The sequence below is a fragment of the Venturia canescens genome, chromosome 8 (genome assembly GCF_019457755.1).
Source record: "Venturia canescens isolate UGA chromosome 8, ASM1945775v1, whole genome shotgun sequence".
NCBI classification, from domain to species: domain Eukaryota; kingdom Metazoa; phylum Arthropoda; class Insecta; order Hymenoptera; family Ichneumonidae; genus Venturia; species Venturia canescens.
This window is the reverse complement of record NC_057428.1, coordinates 16,015,765-16,039,517: the sequence shown is the minus strand read 5'-3', so window position 1 is coordinate 16,039,517 and position 23,753 is coordinate 16,015,765. Positions and strand designations below refer to the sequence as shown.

Sequence of the window (23,753 nt, the reverse complement as noted above, 5' to 3'; positions counted from 1 at the left end):
GAAAACAGGCGGTGGAAAATCCTTTTATAGCGAGTGTATCAGCAGAATCCTATTTTCTACTCGTACTCATTGATTTTTCATGAAAATCAAATATTAAAAGAACACGAAATATTTCAATGAGCGAAATCCCATAAATAAGTTGTTATCGTGAGAATATGATTGCTTTTTAAGGCTCAACTTGAATTCTACTGAGCTCGGTTCGTTAACATTTCATCCTCGGCGTTCGCTGAATAATAGATCCAAACATTACGTGAGTGTAAAATGAGATAATTGTTCGTTGCTTCATAGTGCCTGAGCAAGCATCGAGGGGAGAAGAAAATCTTCGAGCACGATCAATTCCATTACAAACAGAATAATTACAGAAACCAATGCGACAAAAAAAGGAATAACATTTCAATACAAATCGAGGTAACTTGGTGTACATGATTTGTGCAATTATAAGCAGATACAGAGAGAGAAAACCGTGTAATTGGTGAGAAAAATATAAAAAATATAATGAAAATGAGCGGAGACTGCGATTTGAATTTCAAGTGAAATCAGAATTTTAATTTTAGAGGAGCAAACGGAGGGGCGGGGGGGGGGGGGGGGGGGGGAGGGAAGAGCAGAGTGCAGCGTCCGATTTTTAGCTCGGTCCACCGAATGACCCAATTCGTTTGTATACGAATCGAAAACAGAAGCGCTGCAGCATTACGCAGCCCCGTAGTTTCACTTTGCCGTTTCGTACGATATCGAAAAAGAAAAAAATAAAAATTCTAATGAAACGTTGCGAATAAAATACGCCGAATCTTTTTCAAGTAGGGACGATTTTTTTCCTCGACAATAAACTCCAACGGTCGTTCGGCTCACTGTGCAATGGACAGTGAATTTGTATTTCAGCCAATTTTCAAAACAATAATTGACGTTCGTATTCGATAACCATCGAGTTGATTCTTCAGTGCAAAATAATCGCCAACGTTTCCTCTTCGTATCGTTGCTCGCTACGTTGCACGATTTCAAGATTTTTCTAATTATATAAACCTTTTGAAACTGGTGAATGATGCCGAAGGATAACTCGAACGCACTCGAAGATTAAATTAATGAAAGCTGTATAAAGCGAAGCAGAAAAAACTTAATAATTACAGTTATCCGAATCCGAAAAAGTCGTGATCGAAGAAAAAAAGGTGCGAAAAGAAAAAAATGGGAAGGAAAGAGGATGATGAATGGAAGAATGGAGAAGGGAAATGATGCCGGCTCGGCGCCCGCCGATGCTCTCCTTCTGTGTCACGCGCGCCACCGGAAATTAAAGATTCAACGAGCCGAGGGTAATTTCGGTAACAGACTCGTGAAACAAGACGAGCGAGAGACGAAGGCGAGAGAAAAACGTGAGAAATTGAGAGATACGAGAAAGAGTGAATAAGCGCGCGAGTAACGTTGAATTCTTCATAGCTATACGTATATAAAATCGGTGACTCTTTAGCCCGGAGGCGAAATAATGGAAATCGATATCAGCCCTCGATCCTCCATGTACGATAGAAAATTCACCGGTTCCCAGAAACCGTTCTGCAAGTCCGGGCAGCTTCATTAAATCCTAACAACCCCAAGAAATATCTTGACAGAGATTGCAAATTTTCGCGAGACAAAATGTCATTTCTCGGCGCCTATAAATATTGAAACTCGTAGATATCCGAGCCGGAGAGAAGCCCGCGAACTGCCCTCACTATTTTCCTCTTTTTCCAACTCGATTTTTCCCCATTTTTATAACTTAATTGGCTCATCCTTCAATTCTTCTTTTTTTCAGGAGGAATGTAGCGGGATGCTGCAAAATCTCAGCGACAAAATAAACGGGAGACATCAAGAGGTTCATACGCATCCTCTGCTCTCGATATTCAAGATGGCCGAAGTTGAGATCAAACTGCCTCAAGGCAGTTACGCCAGTTTATCGAGGACATCTTCTTGGCTACTCGTTTTACTCGGTACAATGGCCTCCTTCGTACCCCGATCCAAGATCTTATTGTCAAGTATGCGTCACAATAATCCTCTATCTCGGAGCAACTCAGCCTCGTGACAGAAACTTTAACGTTGCGGAGCTCTTATCGGGCTCCGAAATCATCATCATCCTCATCATCCCCGTAGACTTTGCCGACTAAATATTATCTGTGTACTATAAAACTCGTTTGTAATACTACTTTTACTTTTCCTATCGTTATTTTATATTCTCACTTATTTTTATTACTTTTCTTCTTATCTTTGTTATCATCGTTGAAATAATAATTATTATTATTGTTACTAATGCAAAGTGGAGAACGAAACGTAACCGAGGAGAATATCAACGGGAATGATATAGCCTAAGCGATTATTAAACCCAGGCTGCGTATACTATTACAAATATAATAGAATCAAGAAATATATATATATATAATCTTGCAATCCCAGGATTAAAATACTGTATATATGCAGACGCTCATGATTAATAATTAGTCATTACATGAGGATGAACACCTACGAATAATGGATTATACGTTTCATTTGTATTGCATCGATGCGAAGATTGTAAATTCATTTAGTTTCGTATTTGTATAATTTTGGGAGTTTGTAACGGTTTAATATTTGTTATTTTTCGTTCGAGGAGCCTGCGATGATTGGTCGAACTTGAATGATTTCGAGGATAGTTAAGCGAATGATTGACTTTTGGATTTTGAAATGTTTTAATCTCCGTAGACACCACACTCCATTTGAGGTCACACTCTCACCACACTGGTGCAAATTTGCACTTGGACTTTTCAAAACGTTTTTATTTCATCGATTAATGTGTGGAATGAATCTTACAACGAGACTTTTTGGGGGTAACAATTGCCGAGTGATCGATTAGAATGGTTAAAAATATTGAAAAATACATTTTTTTTTTAATAGAAAAATGAGCAAATTGAGGAAAGGAGTTTTGAAGTTTTAGACACTTGAAATTTTCGTGAGTGCAAATTTGCACCAGTCTACGGGTTAAAACGGAGCACGTTTGCTGCTGAGTTTTCACTCGAGGCTGGTGACTCCTCGGGGTTTGTGAGATGGGAATCGATGGCTTGAGATTATTCGAGTTCGACCGTCGCTCGAATAGGGCGGACGATAAATGGATGCTAATTTAGCGCACATATTTTGAATGGAAAAATCGAAGTGACGTTTTGAACGAAATTTCGATTCGTTCGTACGCGAGAGTGGAAAACTCAGTGGGGAAAAAAGTGACCAGTTTTTGGCACGACGGCTCAATATAATTCGGTTTCTCTCGATTAAATTACGTTTTCGTTTCGACCGGAGCTCGATGCCCTCGTTGATAATTCACAGGCGAACGATCTATAAAATTGAGGCGAAATGATACACGTACCGAGACTTTATGAGCTTGGAAGAAATCACTGCTTCACGGATTTCGAGGTTTCTCCTGGACGATGGATTCTCCGGAAAAGAAACAGCCGGAGGCAAACGTTTCATTTTCTCGGAGTATTAAAATTCCGAGAGAAACCTGAAAGATTTTCATGGACGTTCGCCTGTCGGCCTCTTGGCGCACTGCGGTCCTCGTCGAAGTCGGGTTGGTGAGATTCGAAAGACGCATTTTCCCCCACGAAAAATCCTCTCGATTATCAATTCTGTTATAATCACACCCACGAATAGCGTTCGCACAAAAAATCCTCCCTATTTTTGTACAAAACGGATTGCATGCTTTCGCAAACGAAACGAAGACTCCGAGGGCTCCCTTCCTCGGAGGATTCTCGTTGCTGAGTTCCCGCCGGAGCTCATTCGCTCGGGGTTAACATACGTTGAATTTGTCGGGCGCGCGGGAAACTATCTCGAAAGATCAGCATATGAAGAGCTCGAGAAGCGGGAGAGCAAGGAACTCGGGACTCCCCGAAAAAGATGACAAGGCAAACAGCCTCGAAAGGGAAAAAAGGCGTTACGTTCGCAGAGGACAGGAGCACGGATAAAAAGCTGAAAAGAATGATGTTTCCGTATATATATAGGAAGAGTGGCTTGTTCGAAGCCACCCTCTGAATATCGTTGAATCCACCCCACAATGGTCGTTACGGAAATTACTTTCGCACGCGCGGCATTCTTCCACGGGGAATATCTTCACCCTCGAATATCCCATGATGGCGACCGAACCAGCCCATTTATACACCTCACAGCTGTTTTTTCGCTTCGAGTTTTGCCCTCTCTTTTTCCCCCATTCGGCTTCCTTCTCCGGGTACTCTCGTCCACGTTTGTCGGGCGACGCCCGCCGCACATCTTCCTGTGCCCATCGGAGTCTCAACGCTCAGAACTACCCAAGCAAATCCCACCGTATTTCCCTTATCTGCGTTGTTTCGCACAACGCGATTCGCTTTTTTTTGGACGTTGCTGTTGCTTTTTTCTTTCTTTATTTTTCTACTCTTCGCTACCTTCGTTATCGCAACTCTCGACTCTCGATACATCCGAGCCGAGACGTCGAGACTAACGCGGCTCTTGCTCGCTCACTCTTCCGCGGTGCTTTTCGACCCTGGCTCGTTGTGGTTTCTCCCCCATTTTTCTTATCGCGTGTACGAAATCGTGAGGAAACTTGGCTTATTTTTTACACACTTGCCACAAGGGGCTGCTCAGATTTCGAATGATGTTTCTTCGCTCAGAACGGAATCGTCCAATCTCGTGAGACGCGCTAAAGCTCCTTGACATTTTACCATTTTTTCTTCTCCGCCTCGCTTCCCTCATCGCGAAATATTAAAATCTTGTAAAACCCGAGCAAATCCAACCCCACAGGTGCGTTCTCGTCCTCCTTCGGCCAAGATTCCCTCGCTCGTAACGCCCAAGAATGCACCTCTTAGCGATCGACATCATCGGAAGTTCACGTGGCTAATGAACGAAAAATTACGGAATTTCGTCGAGCTCGAAGCGCGAGTACGGTGGTGGGGGGTCAAACATTTTTCGAATCTCACAAGCCCCTATAAAAGTATGTGCGCACTCGTATATCTGGTAAAGAATAAAATGGGAATGAGTCGAGAGCGAACCTGCGGCGAGCGCCGCGTTATTTTCCATTCCCGAAATTTTCGACATTCGTTATTTCGATGTTTTTTTTATCGACTCAAAGAAGTGAGCATCAAGGCGTTCACTGAGAGAACAAAAAATAGGATGTAAGTAGAAAGAGGAATTGTTAGGCGGAGCCGCGATGCAAAAGTCAGAGAAGCGATGCTGACATTTTTTTAAATACGAATAAGCAAACGATTCGCGTAACGGGCAATTTTATAAAAATAAAAACATTAACGGAATGATGAAATGACGTTTCCTCGACCGCCGCGTCGATTCGTAGCCGCAAAACATATCTGTAAGTAGATCAACCGAACCGATAATGTACGAAGGTTTAAAAACACACAGACACACACAAGATTAATAAGAAAACCGTGATTATCACGGCTTTGAAGAAAAAAACGAATGGAATATTTATTATCAATTATCGCATAGTGCTATAAACATAATGATACAAAAGAGCAGCAGCGTGTGACGCTGCTGAAACCCGGACGGTTCCCTTCGTCCACCAACATATGAATACACACGTAAGCCATATCGTTTGTATAATACGCGATATAAAGAAGCGACGTTGAGATGGGAGAGTGTAAAAAACATGTGAATTTGAAAGAGAATCTTGTTACTATGGAAAAATATTTCATTCAGAATCGTACGTTCACGTAGGCGAGATAAAACGAAAGTTTTTATTAGAAAAAATTCTCATTTACAAACTCAAACGATTCCACAATTATGATAATCCTGTTGGTGTGTTTTTTTTTTCATACTCAACTTCGATGCAAGCACAACTGAGAGCGCCTCGATTATTTCATAGTTTCGAGCATTAAAATAAGCTCATTTTGCTACAATGATTTTTTCGTAAATCTTCTAACGCTACAACGATTGTTCAGATCGAAAGTCTCTTTGCAAATAATAATCCAAGAGAAAAGCTCCTGAAAGCTGGAGAACGTAAAAATCGGACTCGACGAAGAATCATGATTAAGGGGGAGGAAACGTGCTTCGAGTACCCTCCAATTTTTACGAGCTTTTTCCTCGAGTGGACCATCGATAAAGCGCCCGTTGCATCAACCGGTCGAGTTTTGAATACGTAATATAACGTATCGTACGTATCCGGAGCGTGGCGACGACCCTCTCCGTATGCAAGTATGATGGAACACTGCGATTCGTCCCTGCACTCGCGCTCGCCCCGGTCGACCTTCTTAAGTAGAACGTGCACGAATTAGTCAGACTTGAGCGATCTTATAAATTTTCAACGTTCTCTAATTCTCGTTGACAACTCTGTCATTTAATTCGCTTCGATCCGACCCAATTCTTCTCTAATTCTTTGCATTTTCCTTTTTTCGTTGAAATTTCCATAGAAAAATCGATTGACCAAAGTTTCCATGTTTTCAACGAACATGCGCGCTTTCCGAAGCATCCATCCTCGCGACTAACTCTGCGGAGGCAATGTGAATCGCTCTCTTCTCGCAGCACGACCAAATATGTAGAGACTGCACACCGGATAAATAACTTTTAAATATTCAAATACTTTGCACGTTAAAAATTCGCTGCTGCGGTACACTTCTATTGGCATTAAATCGTTTGAATAATAAAAATTAAAAAACTCTTCAGCACCTCCGATAAATCCAAAAATTTCATCGAGCTGCAACGATCCAAAATACTTTTCACAAATTTACGATAAAACTCGCAGGATTCACGATCGCGATTTGAAAATTGTATTTTAACCTCCCAAAAAACAAGCAGCCCCGGGCTTCTCGATGATAATTAAAACCAGGAATGCGAGCTATTTCGAATATGATGATTTGCTATTAATGGACAAAGAGCTTTAGGGATCAATGATGGGCCAATTCCAAGTACCATTCCCCATGCGTAATTCTCCATTACGACTTCCTATATCTAATCTACTGCTGGCATTACGATCGTCGACACATACACACCATAAATATGTATATACATGGGTTTACATATATGAATTTGTGGATGCGTGGATGCGAGTGTGTTTTGTGCGCGACATGCCACGGTTATCGGAAAAGCAATAATGTACCAAGTTTATGATACGGTAGCGAGAGGCACGTCGCTCATGCCACCGTCAACTCTCTCGGCTCCTTTCTTCTTTGGCCTCGCTGTGCACATTCTGCGATTTAAACGCATACCACGAGTGTACGTGGACGCTTTTCGATAACTGAATATTAATACGAAATTCCCCGTGAGAATGGGCCGGGGGGATAAAAACTAATTCGATTTGTACATATCTTTCAATGAAGTTTCGTATGCACTGGCGAGTTACTGGAGCCTCGCACGAGCTTACCTGCTTCGAAGCAAACTTTCGCAATGTCGCGACGCACGTGGAGAACTAATGCTTGTAACATTATTTCGCACAAAAGTGATGAGAGCTGAAGTGATTCAAAGAGGAACAAACTTATAGGAATGTAAATAAGAATTAAGGTATAAATACTCCGCTGAAAATGTGCTTGAATATTGCTTTTCGTGTTTCGTTGGTTTTCCAATCTAATCGACGAAGCTCTACTGCGAGGTAGTTTTTCAATCTTGTCTAAAGCGAATGAATTTCACTTTTGTAAATAATATTTTTCCGGATAATCCTGTTGTTTGTGACGGAGATTTATCGAGTGCGTGCGTGTGCGTGTGTGAAACGAAGCGAGTACGACGGAGAGCCTACGTGAACGCACTTGATTCTGTTGATAAAATGATCGTGTACAGTGTTGGAGCGAGAGGGAGACGAAGATCGAAAATCTGTATGAATGTAGTGAGTGTTTGAAACATTTGCGATTCGTTAGTTCCTCGTTTCGCTGTTTTGCCAATAATTTTTGTTACTTTAGTTTAAAAAGTTTGCGACTGTTGCAACAAACGTGTACATAAACTAGATAATTGATGGAAACGAAGACCAATGAACCACCACGAGAAAATGGACGGCTCGCTCTCTCTCTCTAATTTGTTATCAGCATTGAATTTATTTATATTCTTTCTTTCGTTAACCTTTTTGTATTCGCGCCAGAGGCTATTCACCAGTCTGTAAAGAACGAACATTTGGAATGGTTCAATCGCAGAATAGACAGTCCGGAAGCAAGCGAGGGTCGTGAAGAGGAGGGGAAAAAATAGCGAGAGAAAAAGAGAGGAAGAGGAGGGATTTGAATCGAGAGAGTTCGTTTCGGTAGTGAGAGTTGAAATTTTTATGACTGGCGAGAATTAACGGGTCCTGGTTATCGACACATCGAAAGAAAAACCTTGTACACAGTGCATCGATGCATCGATACGTATAAATATGTACGAAGCGATGACGATCGTTGTAGAGAGCGGGGTTTGCGTTCAGTTGAGCGAAAAGGATAAACTACCGAGAGACGCGGAGCGAAAAAGGGGGACGTGGCAATGTTCGAGGGGAGTAAAAAGGATAGAGTATATCGAATTACGAATCGATATGGGGAACAGAACGATACATAAAGGCGAGAGAACGGTTTTGGGAACAAACGAGCGAATTAGTCGTTTGTTCGGTTGTTTTTAAGCTATATATATTTGGTTCGTATGTACAGAAACGGAATGGAGGCGCGGGAGGAACGGAGGGGATGGAACAAAGCTGTAGAGAGGGAAAGAGAGAACATGGAACAAGTGCGAAGAACTGGAGAAATAAAGTGGATGGGAGATTCTCGTTGGAAGTGATGAAAAACGACGATCGATGGGGCATAAAAACTGAAACGCGATGAAGAAGGGCGGAGGGTTGGTGGGAGTCAGCATGGGCGAGCTTGTCATTTTTTATATCCCAATTGGTGGTTTTTCATTATTGGGGGTGAGTGTTTCAGTACTGCGTGTGCGGAGTTGATCGAATGCTCCTTTTCTCAATCGCGGTTTGATTTGGGTTAATTGATAAATTTCAGGTTTTTTTTTTTCCTGAAATTCGAACATATTTTGGCGATACTCGTTCCGGGTTTCGGAGTCCGAAATTTAGCACTATTTCTTCACGTTTTTTATTTGGGACACGCGCACATAAAAGGGTTATAGAAACGCGATGAAACTGAGATATATTTTTTTACGAGAATTTTTCGTCGCTCGCGTTCACTGTTCCGCAAATTTAAGGACTCAGACGCGAGATTAATCGAGGAACGAAGACGCGAGGCTTCTCCTCTTACGCTTCTCAAAGCCTTTATTATTAAGCTTCTCAACGCTCTCCTGCGAATCGAATACAGAGGACTCGAGCTAAACAATGAACGTCGCGAGTCGAGATTCGGAACGAAATGTCCCGCACGACCCTGCACACGAACAGGATGTGGGAAAACTTCCGCGAGAGGAAACTTATTGCCTGAAGCGAGCTAACATATTTACCGTTACAGCGATATAAAAATCCTCGAGTAATCGAGGAAAACGTGACTCGCTGCGAGCTCCGCTCTCTCTCCTGTTTTCCATAAGAATTTCAAATGTCGAGGCTTTAATGAAAAAATATCACGAGAATTATACATTTTTCATAGAGGTCGCTCACGAATAGAGAAAGAGAGAGAGAGAGAGAAAGAGAGAGAGTTCAACGCTATCAATACATGAATACGTACATGAATTATTTATCGTTCGGAGCAATGATTTAGTCAAACAACGAAGCTACGCGAGCGTTACGAAATCTCTAAATAATGGAGCAAAAAAATCGTATTTGACTGGTTCACTCAATATTTGACATGCGAAAGTGATATTTCCAATAAACAATTCAATGCCCAACACATCCATTCGATTCCTGTACAAAGTGTCTGGAAAACGTAACTTTGAGTCGCACGGAAAGGAGAAAACTGATGGATTTCAACGAGCGCAAAAAACTCTCGCTCTTTTCGCATCCTAATTGACTCGAAGCACTGCGCGGCGACGAGGCTCGTGTGTATTTATTAATTGGGTTAATCACAGGCCAAAGCAGCTCCATCGCTGTCACGAATCCGCGCCATAATTTCGTTAAATAACAAAATAATCGGTATGTGCGGGACGTTTGTGTGTTAAGTTTCGATGACAGGAAAGATCCATTAGGCATTAAATTAGTAACACAGCGAAACGGGGATTAACGAGGGATGAGCGAAAGACACGCGAGTACCGTATACACACACCACGTAGATTATCGAGGAATGAGTGAAACGTGAGAAATTCCGTATGCACACGCGTTATAACAAAACTAACTATAATTATATTCATACGAGGAATCAGGCTGATCCAAGACTTGTCCTAATGTTTGTAATGCTGCAAGCACACGTTATATGCATATATATACAAGTATATAGACGAGAGACGAAGAGAGGATTTCAAATTAAGGAACAAAATAACGATAAAAAAGAAAAGAAAAAGAAGAAAAAAAACACAAACGAAGAGTTGAGACGGTGGTTCCAATCGAACATATCAAGGCCCTCGTCGAAGGGCCAGCCAATTACGATCATTCGATTTCTCAAACATGCGCTCCGTATTGAGTTTTCGACTTTACCTAATTATTTGAACAAATAGACAAACAGAAAATCGATATTTGAAAAAAAAAAAAAAAAAAAAAAAAAACGTGGAGAAAAAGTGTTCGAGGTGGAACGGGCGTTGGGGGACGAGGCGCCTGGTGTTTTTGGGTCCCTTCTGATTCGGAAAGTGTTCTTTCCCTCCGTGCACGCTGTGCAACGGAGCGCCTGCTCCGGTGGAATAAATCGAAAGGCTTCAACGACCGTTCCACGTCGATGCGACGGGGGGTGTACCAACCAAGTACAGCAAGGGGTCAGAGATCGATTTTTCGTGCTGATTGTACTAAAAGAAATAGGAGAAAGAGGACGAAAGTAGTTAGAAAAAAGTGAAATTTGGAGAAACGAAGAAGAACGCGCTCCGGGTGTCCGGTTAGGAGTAAAACGAAAGCGTATTCATTAAGCTCATCTCATAACTCGTTTTCTGCCTGATCGATCGAGCGCTCGAGCGACTTTAATCAGACGCTAGAACCCGCAGGAAAATAAGCGCCGACTGAGCTCGGCCGAGAGTTTATCGACCAAGTAAAATTCGACGGAGTGTTCCCCCGAGCTTTCCTTATCGACGGAAGTAAAATGTAGTCGGTCGATAACACGAGGCCTTCGCAACCAAAGGAATTATCGGCGGCCGTTACACCGATCGAATCTCTTCCGAAGAATTGGATATTCAAGAAAAAACGTCTCGAGCCCCGTCGATCGCTCGTTCGATCCGGCCGCGCGCGAGAGCTCAATCCCCACAGCCATGCAACCACAAATGTAAAATGTATTAAAAAATAATAATAAAAAAAAAAACAAACTCTTTCGTGAAACGAGAGTAGCTCGAACGGGGCGCGTACGAAGGTTCAAAAAATCATTTGTACGATCACGAGCCATCAACCGAAAACACCAACGCACACACACACACACACACACACACACACGCGCCCGCAACACATCGTGCTGGAAAAAAAACGACAAAAAAAAATTACGAAAAACAAAACAAATATATTTTTTATTACTTGGATAAAAAGAAATAAGAAAATTGCCATCTGACCCCAGTCACGCGCACGAGTAAGATACATTCCCCTCAAAAGACTACACCAACTAAACTATTAATTATAAAGATTACGCGATAATAATAATTATTACAAAGGAGGCGACAACCACCACGAACAAAAAAATGCTGTCGTCGATCTATAATCCAGATAACAATGAAACAACGACGACCGAAGCATATAGTAGCGCGCACCGCCGAAAACGCTTGAATAAATTCATTCCTAAAGCATAAAATCACATCGCGCATTGAGGTCCTCATTAATGCAAATAAAATATAATAAACCATAGAAATATCTCTAGAAACGCAAGAACCATGAAAAAGAGAGAATATAAAATTCAACGGTATGTATGAACTCACTCGGTCCCAATGTTCGAAGCGTTTATTAAAGAATGTCGGGAACAAATCGACGCTTGTTGCAGTGTCTCTGATAGAATATGAAAATTCTCCAAATGTCTTCTGACCAAATGATTGTGAATGATTGCCCTCCGAACGAACGAACTTATTTGTTATTTTTAGTAGCGAGTTATCAAAGGAACGTAGAACTTTGAAACTGTCAAGAATCGAGCCAGTGAAACTCTCGTCTTCTTTTGACTCACCGGAACTTCGGTCGTTCGCAATCATTCGTAATTATTACAGTACGAAATAATAAATAACGAATCAATATTCTAATAGTGCCCTGCGCTGGAGTTTTCGCGATGCAAACCCAATTTGTCATGTAACGATTATAACAATGAAACTACTACGTATGCCTACTTCTGTACATAAAGACAAACCTATCCAATGAGAAGAATATTCGTGAGGGCACCAGTGTGCTCGCGTGTCCTCATCAATATGTAATATACGAAGAAAAAAAAACATGTAAGTTAATAGCGGAGCCACGAGGTCACCTGCATGCGTGGCATTAGACCCTCAATCCAGGAACGTCCGAAAATATCGTTCCTCAATCTTTTACGTTCTTTTTTTTCGTTTTTTTACCCTCACGGTCCGCAACTTCGACCGTATGAGATACTTACTTGGTTCTGTTTCGTCGCGAGCGAGTCCATGTATGACCTGTGTGTGGCAAATGCTAATTTAATGTGTGATGGAACGCGCATGTGTACGATACACTCGTATTCTTAATAAATATGTCAAAGTGCTGTAAGTGTCAATATTACTTTTGGCATCTCGCCTCTCAGAAGTTTGACTCGCGATTAAAGGAACCTTTGGATCGAAATTATAAGCTGAGTCGGGGCTCGGTTTGGGTACGAGCGAACGAGAAACTGGAGAATTTCATTAGGGAATTCATGAGCCAGCAAAATGAAATCGAGCTGATGGTTATTTGAATTTTTAATCATGAAAAGATGCAGGGGAAGAAGAAACTATGGAAATTGGAATCTAACATTTTTTCAGGTCCTCAGAAATTAAATATTTCGATGCCAGCAATCGAGGATGATTATTGTAAAGAGATTCACGAGGCTCTTTCTCCCATCGAAAGCTAACGTTCGGAGAGGTAGACCAAATGGAATATCGATGTTTTTCAGACACTCTGATGTATACGATGCAGTATAAAAAAATGTATGATTCGGAGGCTGAGAGGAAGATGAGAAAAAATATGTTGTTGTAAGTTATTATTAGAGACAATTGAATTGCCCAAACGTTGGTAAATAAATGAATGAAAATGAGTCCTCGCGACTCGTCCACTAATGCTGATTTCATTATTTCGCAATCCTTTCGCTTTTCCTTCCAACTCCCTCACAAATTTTCCCAAGCAAAGTGCAATCTCTCGCAAAACACAATTTGTTTCTCATCCCTTTTCCCTTTCCCAGGAAGCAGCGAACAAATTTTCCGGAAACAGAGAAATGACTACATTTTTCATTTTATTTCCAGTTTTTTTAAATATTTGAGTGTCCAGTCAGCCCGAGTACCGCACTGCGAAAACAGAATTTTGTTCACCCAACAAAATTTACGGATTTATATTATTCGTTCTATTGAAACAACAAAAAGTTTCTTCCTTACGAAAGCATATTAACAAACTCGTTCATTCACCAAATTCTTGTTAAAATAAACATACCGCGTCAACAAATTATTTAGCATTCATCCAAAATATCTTGACCGACCTATTCGACTATTTTATTTAATTCAACTAACAAAATTTTGAATGCTTCAACAAAATTTCGGTTTCAGTGCGAAGCACAAAAAATGCGTGAGCAACACAGTGGCGGAAGCGAAGAGAAAAATGAGAGAAATATTGGATCGAGTTGAGCATGATCGGATAACCGAATGACATTAGATATAAGTATTGTCTCGAGTCGAGGGTACAATCGGGAAGAAGTTAGCACATAACACGCATACGCCCAGGGGGTAGGAGCAAAGTCCAGGGGTTGCATACCTCTTAGATCGTGTTTGACGCGACCCCGCGACCGCGCCAGCTTAACCCCACTTGCCCCCTCGGCTTGCGAGAGCCGATGAGGATTTTAAACTATATTTCCTCGGTACAAGGGGTGGATCGAGGGAGCTGGAAACAGGCGACTCGTTACGACCGAGCGAAAGATCTTTCGGGGTTCCCGATCTCGGTCCAAGTTTCTTTCGATTACTCAACGTTCGTCAGGAGCCTCTCGTACGATCTGACTCCGGTGAAAATCACTGTCGAGACACCCGGTGTACAATATGCCCGCGAATATTGAATGTTGGAACGACTCTGAATAACGATCGCACTCTGAACCAATCGAACGAAGACGAAGGGATTCGTCGAGAGTCGCCAAATACGTCGCGGCTCGTATTTATGCCTTTTAACGGAGACGTAACTCGGGGTTGAGGCCGAATAAAAATCAAATAAATTGAGGAAAAATCATTTTGAGGAATGCGACTCCGGGATCGCGGTCGCCTGTTTTTTAAGGATTTTTTTAAAAAGCCGTGGAAATTTTAAGCTCGGCTCCATTGAAAATGGGAAAAGTTGAGAATTTTTTATTTATTTTTCGATGGAATCGACTTTGCTTTCGAGAAAGAACGTTGTTCGAGCAGGTCTCAAAGGAGCGCGATGCCATAGTAATTTTTGATATTTTCGCGCGATGAGTAAGCGAGGGGATTAAGAAGACTGGGGGCTGGTGTGAAAAATAAATATTAAGTTGCATGAAGTGAGATTTCACATTTATTAGGGCGGACGTTGAAATCGGGGAGCGTTTTCGTCCGGCCTTTAGATTTGTGCGATGGTAAAATCTCGTTAGACGAGCGACGAACGAACGGAAAGGCGTGACCGTGTATCCCATCATGAACGCGGAAGCCCCCAAGACTCCACTCGAATGTCCTATATACGAGTGTGCAGTTGAAAAAAGAAGCGTGTTCGGGCACTCGGGCTCAGAACACGCTCGCGAATAAAATTTGCCCACCGCGAAAGCGGGCTTCGGACACGCGAGTCGAAAAAACTGGAATTTCGTTCTACTGGAGAGAAAAAACTATTTCAAGTGACGATATGAGAAGCGCGGTATCGGCCCGATGCCAATTACTCAAAACAAAAGCGAACGCGAGTCCTTCCGGAATCTCGTAGCTCGAAAACGAAGCTTTTTGGTCTCGCGTTCCAAAGGCTTTCGAATGAAACCGAGTGCAGCGAAAATCCGAGAGCAGAAGCCCGATTTTCGTCCATTTTTTCCTTCCCACTCATTCTCGTTACGAGTCGTTACAACTTTCAGTTTGGCGGGAAGAGCGATACGAAAAAAAAACTGCATAAATCGAGATTTAGAACTCTCCAAAGTTGAGCTTCCTGTACGCATAGGTGGCGAGCTTCCATTGCGAAGAAAAGCGTTGAAAAAGTAGAAAAATGAGGGTGGCAAAATGCGCGGGGTTGGAGCGGGGTGTAGAAAAAAAAAGCGAAAGAAATAGGGAGAGATGCGAGTGAAGATGTAACTGGAATGAGCGAGAGGGCGAGAACAACGGGGGCGGAGGGGGGAGGGAGAAAGATGTCGTTATTACGAGCGAGGGAAAGAAGAGAGAAAAGCAATAGAGAGGGCCCCAGGTAGGGCTTAATCAGTTAGTCGATAGGCAAATTGGCTTATAGGCGCCGGAGACCCGAGGGTGGTTCGCCGTGGCAAACATCCGGCGTGCGTTGCCCGGTGCTGAAACTCGAAGAATACCAAGAGGCGCACCGCGCGGACAATAATAAAGGTTGAAATCTCGTCAGTTTGTCCGTAAAAAAGGAGCAAGAGTCCAGGGATACGGGGAGAGTGTTGGAAGAGACGCTGGCAAGCGGGAATGGAGTGAAAAGTGCTCGTGAAAAAGAACCTCAAGTGATATTCGCTAAGGATCTGAAAGCTCTCGGTTGTCGAGAGGTCCTGTAAGCCTGATCGAATGGTCCGGTAAGTGTAAGTTGAAAATCGAAGTCGAACGAATGAGCTGAAGTCGGTTGCAACGACGGCAAAGATTCATTGAAGCTTTCAGTGGGGAGTCGGGGTCCGACGAGAGTTTGAAAGTTCGTTAATCTTGGCGCCTCGATCTCGTGCCCCGTGCAAGACCGTTCGCACCTTCGGACTCGTTCGCTCAATAAATTCGCTGAAATCCAAGCCAGATGTACGTGCCGTGGACGATCGCCATTGATCGTCATCGCTCGTGCCACGGAATAAACGAACCCACGAAAACGATCTTCCGCGATCGTTCGTGGAGCCAAAACGGGCATCGCTATCTGACCGAACGAGCGGGAAGAATACGCAAGTGAAACGCTCTCACTGATCCATCGTCGAGGTGCGCTCATCGAGCTCCGACGCTGACCAACGTCGGACAATTCCCCGGCTACGGCGCAACCGAACCGTATCCCATGCGATCCACCTACCAATCACAATCGGAGCTTGTCACACACAAAATTATATAACCCGCCGCAAGATCGGGAAAAGCCGACTGGGGTGAGAACCTTTTTTTTCACAAATCTTTGTCGACACGTTGAAATGATCTCGAGCAAAGGTAAAAACGTTTGCGAATTTACGTAATTGATTCAAATTGTTTCTTTTTTTAATTGCGGAGTAAAAAAATACTTTTCGAGTGCCGAGATCGGTCGAGTCTCTTGTCAGGATCATCAATTTGTTTTCAAGCCAAATGAATAAATGATATCTACGCCTCAGGTATGACGAGACACTCTCTGGTTATCCTGTGCTGCTATCTCTACACGCTGTTCGATATGGCAGCTCTTCATTTTCCGTGAGTACTCGAAAATATTGTTTCATTGAAAAGAATGCCCGAGAGGAGGGTATACCAAGAACAAATAATTCAAGTCCGAAAGCCCGTTGCCAAATAATCCGGAGGGATGCCTCTGACGTTGCCAAGATTTTTTTCACAGACTATTTTAGTGCATGAAAAGTTCTTATCGAGCCGGTTGCAATCGATCGATTCTTGATGCTATTCGCTTTTCCTCCATTTTCTTCAATCATGATCGTGATCGTTTCCTCTCTTTCTGTACTTGTCGAGTTTCAGCGAGAAAGTATGCGAACCGGTACTTTCAACGGAGGTCGAAGGGTGGCATATTAAAGTCGATAGCCTATCGTCCCGTACAATTCGACTTTCCGCAAGAAAGCGCGGGTACCGCTTTTTTCCCAAGATCGAAAGGTAAATAAATGATGGAGCTCTCGAGCAACACGATTCGCTCTCTCGAAATTTTTCAAAGTCCGAAACATCGAATTTTCTCCAACCGGTGCGCGAACGCATGAATTCCGACGACTCGTCCTCGATAAACCACGGGAATGCGCGCGAGCACGTTTAACTTTGGTGTTGATTGTGTCCCGGGACACCCTGTTCATGGAAGTACAAGTTGAACCGTGAGTGTGCAAGCCGCGCGGGAGACAACGAGCGCTTCGTTAGGGCTTCACCGATATTGCTGTTTCATCGGAATTGCTAATAATTCGCGAGAGGTGCCCAAGAGTAGATCGGGAGGGAAAAACAGCTGAATTTCGAGCAAATCTGCCCCGAAAATTGAGCATTTTTGGACTATTGATAGTTCGAAAAGTTTCTTGTCGAAAGATTGTTGAGCGAGGGAACCAATCGAGTAAGTTTGTAGACTAATTAGCGGACGGACTGCTCGATTAGGGAAAAAAATGCGGAAAGTTGTGCCTCGATGGTTAACCGCGGAGACGACCGACGCGGCAGGAGATGGCAGATTGAGCAAAAGTCTCATTGCTTCACTGGTAGAGTGCGACAATTTGCCTAGCTACTCACCAGTTTCGCCATCTTTCTCGAAACTTCGGACCTCCTGCGTGCTCCGGCTGCATTACCGACCGCGAGGAGCGACAGGAGAAGCCGGGGGGCTCGATTATCGATTGGGGCGGGCGGGAATGAGTTTCATTTTATAATCGATTTGCGAATGATAATCGTCCCGAAATCTGTTCGATTCGTTGAAACATAAAAGTGCACATTTCCCTGCCGGAAATAAACGAGCCCGTGATAGCCGTTATGCCAGATTCGCTTCTCCTCGTTTACGTTGGTTCTCAGGGAGGTCGAGCTCGAGGAATACGGCAGAAAAGAGGTCTCCCTCTCGCTCAGAGACATTCTACCGATAAATCCGAAAAACTACGACAAGCACAGAGCACCAAAGTTCCTGGGCCAACCTACCATCGTTTACTTCCACGTCACGGTGCTCAGCATCGACTCCATTAACGAAGAATCCATGGTACGTTTAATCAAGATTTTTCTATTCATTTTTATTCCTTCGCATTAATTGTCTTCTGGCATTCGATTCCCTGCGATCATGACAGCGAAGAATTCCTCGAGTAAGAGCCCGATTCCGATGCGCCTGCGGCGAGGACAATCCAAAATGCATTTCCCCCTCGATAAGAGTCCGTTTTCCGTTATTCTCGCGAAGCCTGTATTTGTATATCATAGCAGAAAGCAACTTGCCCCGGGGATATGCAAATATTGATGCGAGCTTCCGGAGTTTTGGGAGACTCGAACTTCCCCCGAGATATGTAAGAGCAACTTGGGCCAGGTAAACATCCGGTGCGTTCTGCTCGATTCCTCTCCACCGCGGATGGAGGAACAAACAGAACGACGCAGGCTCGTTTCAACATATTGGAATCGATTCCTGCGAAATGTATATTTGCAAAATCTTTTTCGCGATTAAAGCCTTCAAATTTTGGGGCTCCCGCAACGTTTCGGAGTTCGCGCGGATGTCGTTCGCCGGAAATGATCGCAGCCCGGAACTTTGCAAAATGTTTTATGTCCCCAAAGCTTGAAACTCGGGGAGAAAAATAATGTTGAAACGCCCCAATTCCAGACGTACGTAGCCGACATATTTCTCGCTCAAAGCTGGCGCGACTCGAGGCTGAGACTGCCCGAAAACATGTCCGAGGAATACAGGATACTGGACGTCGATTGGCTCCACAACATATGGAGGCCGGACTGTTTCTTCAAGAACGCCAAGAAGGTCACTTTCCACGAGATGTCCATACCGAATCACTATTTATGGCTCTATCACGACAAAACCCTCCTCTACATGTCCAAGTGAGTGGAGCATCGATATTCCTTCGTTTCCGCATGGATTTTAAGCACTCCCGAGGCTCTGGGCGAGCAGAGTCATCGTGCTTCCGGGGCACACACGCGTTTGTATCGTTAAGGAGGTTTTTATACTCGGCAAACTGGAATAAGGCGAGAGAGCGGGCTGCAGAATAAAGTTGTTAAACGAGAACTCGAAAGTGAATCCTCCACCTCCGCGCGTTGCACGCTCGTTTCAAAGTTTCGGAGCCATTTCGCTGGGACCAAACGTGTGCCAGTTCGCATAACGCTAAAAACCGGTGTCCATAGGTCCCTCCTTCGCTGATACCACCAACATGTTCACCCACTGAAAAGTAGCCTTTTTATTAACGACCTCGAACAGCGGAACTTTGTCCGACGTTTTTGCACTGCGCCCGGCACAAACTTTTTCTCTATTCCGCACCGCACTGTCCGTCTGTCAGTCCATTTGAATTTTTGATCGATTTGCTTCGCGACGTGCTCGAATAACTCATGGTAGATTTTAATGATTTTCATTCGCGAGGGGAAAATGGGAGTTTGGATTGTGGGTGCGTGTACGCGAGCGAGAATTCTTCGATTTCTCATGAATTTTTTTCTCTTCGTTTTTAGATTGACGCTGGTTCTGTCCTGCGCTATGAAGTTCGAATCTTACCCACACGACACTCAGATATGCTCGATGATGATCGAGAGTTGTACGTAGTTACACGAAAATCGTAATAATTGAGATAGTCTTTGTGCTGAGAAACTTGAAGCGAAGGACGTCGAGGTGGCACTGATAGAAAAAATGTTTTATCGATCTCAAGCCGATTTTACCGGAAGAAAAATAGTGGATCCCACTTTTTTTCATCTTTGTGAAGAATTCAGTTGAATAAAAAATATGTCGGCTCCACCATTTTCCGTCCAGCCAAATCGAATAAAGTGCTTCGACGAACAAATATTTTTTCTCAGTCTCCCAAGCGAGGTTTACCTCCTTAATATTGATTTCCCTCGTCATTATTCTCGCCTACTTTTCTCATTTTACTGAACCAACCATCGCTGTTTGCACGAAAAAAAATTCGTTGAAAGTACCAATTATTTAGTCGCATGCAAATAATTGAATTTTCCAACAAATTTTTGTTTCTCCCTGCTCTAAGAAACTTTGCGATCCCAACAAACCCACGAACGAATTTCCAGCTGCTCCGCCTCTACTTAATGACCGTATTTAGCATAGAATAAAAGTGCCTAGAAGTAAAAATACTTGCTCTTCTCCCCCAAGTACTAAAGGTCATGCCTCCCTCGTCCACTTTATTTCGAACGCTTTCCCCTCGCAGTGATAATCAAAGCACCGAATAATTATCGATTCTGTTCTGCAGTGTCTCACACGACTCAAGACCTCGTATTTATTTGGAACATGACGGATCCACTGGTGGTTAATCCAGAAATCGAGTTGCCTCAGCTCGACATATCGAACAACTACACAACGGACTGCACAATCGAATATTCGACGGGTAACTTTACCTGCATACAGATCGTGTTCAATCTGCGTCGACGGCTCGGTTACCATTTGTTCCACACGTACATACCCTCGGCCCTGATCGTCGTCATGTCGTGGATAGCATTTTGGATAAAACCGGAAGCGATACCTGCGCGGGTGACTCTGGGAGTGACCTCGCTCCTGACTCTCGGTGAGTTCACCGACATTTTTTCTCCACTTTTCTCGGGAATGATGGGAGGCTGCAAGCGATCGGATGCCAGCGACTTCTGCGCTGCGATTCGGGATAATATGCGAGGAAGAAAAAGCGACGAGGAATTAGGATCGTAGCACGTCGGACGATGACCGCGGGAGGACAATAATGCCGATTAGAATAATCGAAGGTTTCGCGCGCGCTCGAGAGGCTCGCGTTCCCGCGAAGCCTTACACACACGAGTCGCTATCTCTCTCTCTCTCTCTCGGTATATAAGACTGCATGCACGAGCTAGTGCCGCGCGCGCGGCAGTGCCGCATATAACGGAACCGTTAGAGCGCGTCAAACGTGCACCGTGGCCCGAGAAAATCACAGAGGCGTAAAATAAATATAACCTCATAAATTCACCCTCGTCAACCGTGTGCCTGTACCAATTCGCCCTTATATATTATTATACCTTCCTAAAGGCTGTTGCCATAATATTGCCAATCTCCCTGCACGGTACGCCTCAATTTCCGATACGTCTGACTCCTCCTGTTTATTATACTTTATCATTATTCATATCGACTGAAGTTTCGTATCGATTTGTGTCGTTAATCACTCCAATTGGAATGTTAAAGTGCTGGAAAGAAATGAAGTTCGAATTTGGAGATTTAGAAATATTTTGCGCTTTTATATGGTTTAAGGTAGTTTTAAGGAAGTTCACGCATCAGACGATTTTCTTAAGGAAGTCTTGATATTTAATCTTAAATCTTGACTATGAAAAAATTCCGAGGATCGAAAATTTTGAAAATTTTCGAAGGCTCGAAACATGTTTCACGCGATTCCGAGTCGAATGAGACAAAGTAGTAAAAACCGAAAAAAAAAAAAAATTTCGAAGGCTATAGACTATGAAAAATTTCCAAATTTTGAAAATTTTCGAAAATTTCAAAAATCGAAAAAATGATCTCCCACGATGGGTTCGAAACATGTTTCACGCCATTCCGAGTCGAATGAGACAAAGTTGTAATGACCGAAAAAAAAAAAAATTCGAAGGCTATAGACTATGAAAAATTTCCAAATTTTGAAAATTTTCGAAAATTTCAAAAATCGAAAAAATGATCTCCCACGATGGGTTCGAAACATGTTTCACGCGATTCCGAGTCGAATGAGACAAAGTTGTAATGACCGAAAAAAAAAAAAAAATTCGAAGGCTATAGACTATGAAAAATTTCCAAATTTTGAAAATTTTCGAAAATTTCAAAAATCGAAAAAATGATCTCCCACGATGGGTTCGAAACATGTTTCACGCCATTCCGAGTCGAATGAGACAAAGTTGTAATGACCGAAAAAAAAAAAAAATTCGAAGGCTATAGACTATGAAAAATTTCCAAATTTTCGAAAATTTCAAAAATTGAAAAAATGATCTCCCACGATGGGTTCGAAACATGTTTCACGCGATTCCGAGTCGAATGAGACAAAGTTGTAATGACCGAAAAAAAAAAAAATTTCGAAGGCAATAGACTATGAAAAAATTTCAAGGTTCGAAAATTTTGAACTTTTTCGATAATTGCAAAAATTGAAAAAATGACTTCCCACGATGCGTTCGAAACATGTTATGGGAAAGTTTCAATGTAGGACACACGCCAAACATTGATTTCGGCTGTTAAGTGTTTTGAAAGACGACGAGTTTTGTTGAGAATCGTTATTTTTGTTTAGTTTTCCCAATTAAAGTGTCACGAGCACAAGATTAATAATCCGCCTCGTCGCAAAATCAATTCTCGATTATATTTTCTGTGGCATATATTTTCAGCTACTCAAAACACCCAATCCCAGCAGTCTTTGCCACCAGTTTCATACGTCAAAGCCATCGACGTATGGATGTCGTCTTGCAGCGTTTTCGTCTTTCTATCCCTGATGGAATTCGCCGTGGTCAATAATTACATGGGTCCTGTCGCAACGAAAGCGATGAAGGGATATTCGGACGAGGATCTGAGGGAAGCTATTGATGAATTCAAGGTGAAAATACGATTTGAGTAAACGACGCTCGTTCGTCGAACAACCTTAAACCTTAAGAATCGAACGTAAACCTTGCAACTGGGTCGAAAACGACCTCAAACTTTTTCCGGACATAAAATCTTCTTCCCGTGCAATAACGAGGTTTGATCGTCCATCATTCCCTCCGTTTCTCGATACCGAAAAGAATGACGTACGATTAACTAAGATTCGGTTGAAATTCGACGGAGAAAACTCCATAAACCCAAAGAACCAGAAACAAGATTATTGCAGAAAAAATTAAGGTCGTTTTCGTCCCCGTTGCCAGGCGAGTGCCTTTCCCATTCAATTATTTCCCACGATCGAACGTTCATACGAAAAAAAGCATTCGATGAATAATTATGTTTGAGCGCTCACTGAAACTGAAAAAAAGCGAGTGCTACGAAATAAAATAAAAAAGAATTTTCAAATTGAATGAACCAGACTCCGATGAGGTCAGACTCGGAAAGAAATCGAAGTCCAGTGAGGCCACCGCCAACGGTTCAATACGACACGTGCTGTCAGGGCAGAGCAACCGCCATTTACATCGACAAATTTTCCAGATTCTTCTTTCCATTCTCCTTCTTCATTCTCAACGTAGTTTACTGGAGCACCTTTCTATAATTCGAGTCCCTTCAGAATCGTAATCATTCGCCCCCTCCCCCCTCTTTTATGCTCAGGACTACAGAGAATACGAAGAATCCGCATCGATCCAATGGAATACTGAATAAATAAAAACACATTATAGAAATAATGAATCACATTACCTTTTATATAGAATTGTATCGCTAGGGGAGGAGGGCCGTTGCAGCGTATTTGTCGAGTGTTATATTCTGGTTGTTGAAAATGTATTAATGAATAAATGATCGGGTCGACGAAAGATCGACGATTTCTTCGGGCGTTTTCCGAAAATTTTTACTCCTCAAAATACCCGAATGTTCGTTGCCATGATTATTGTTACGGATTTTAAAAAATAAAAGAGAGTGAAAAGAACGAAAAATTCTTCGAATAAATAAAGTTTCCTTCGACATCTTCGGTCCACCGTCCTCAGTAGTCTCCGATGAGAGAGAGTCACGATGCCACTTACCTTTTCGT

General features: G+C 42.8%; 2 protein-coding genes across 9 annotated transcripts in view; both read left to right on the top strand.

The window, feature by feature from the left end:
• Window positions 1-13,203, top strand: part of LOC122414559 (Glial cell line-derived neurotrophic family receptor-like) — a 203,647-nt gene extending 190,444 nt beyond the window's left edge. For all 4 annotated transcript variants that reach the window (XM_043425946.1, XM_043425945.1, XM_043425944.1 and 1 more), the window contains one exon: window positions 1,778-13,203. In XM_043425946.1, coding sequence (XP_043281881.1) covers window positions 1,778-2,044 — 267 coding nt within the window. In that variant the 3' untranslated portion in view covers window positions 2,045-13,203. The remainder of the gene's footprint in view (window positions 1-1,777) is intronic.
• A 2,375-nt stretch (window positions 13,204-15,578) lies between these two features.
• On the top strand, window positions 15,579-23,538 carry HisCl1 (Histamine-gated chloride channel subunit 1). Of its 5 annotated transcripts, none has more exons than XM_043427103.1 (10): window positions 15,579-15,848; window positions 15,931-16,388; window positions 16,605-16,680; window positions 16,948-17,085; window positions 17,965-18,142; window positions 18,746-18,972; window positions 19,591-19,673; window positions 20,334-20,645; window positions 22,438-22,643; window positions 23,103-23,538. In XM_043427103.1, the coding sequence occupies exons 3-10, from the start codon at window positions 16,607-16,609 to the stop codon at window positions 23,280-23,282; spliced, it is 1,398 nt and encodes a 465-aa protein (XP_043283038.1). In that variant the 5' UTR covers window positions 15,579-15,848; window positions 15,931-16,388; window positions 16,605-16,606; the 3' UTR covers window positions 23,283-23,538. The 5 variants fall into 5 exon arrangements, with proteins under 5 accessions (XP_043283038.1, XP_043283039.1, XP_043283036.1 ...); XM_043427104.1 differs by having other exon boundaries at window positions 15,924-16,388; window positions 16,954-17,085; XM_043427101.1 differs by having other exon boundaries at window positions 15,924-16,388.
• Window positions 23,539-23,753: the final 215 nt, after the last annotated feature.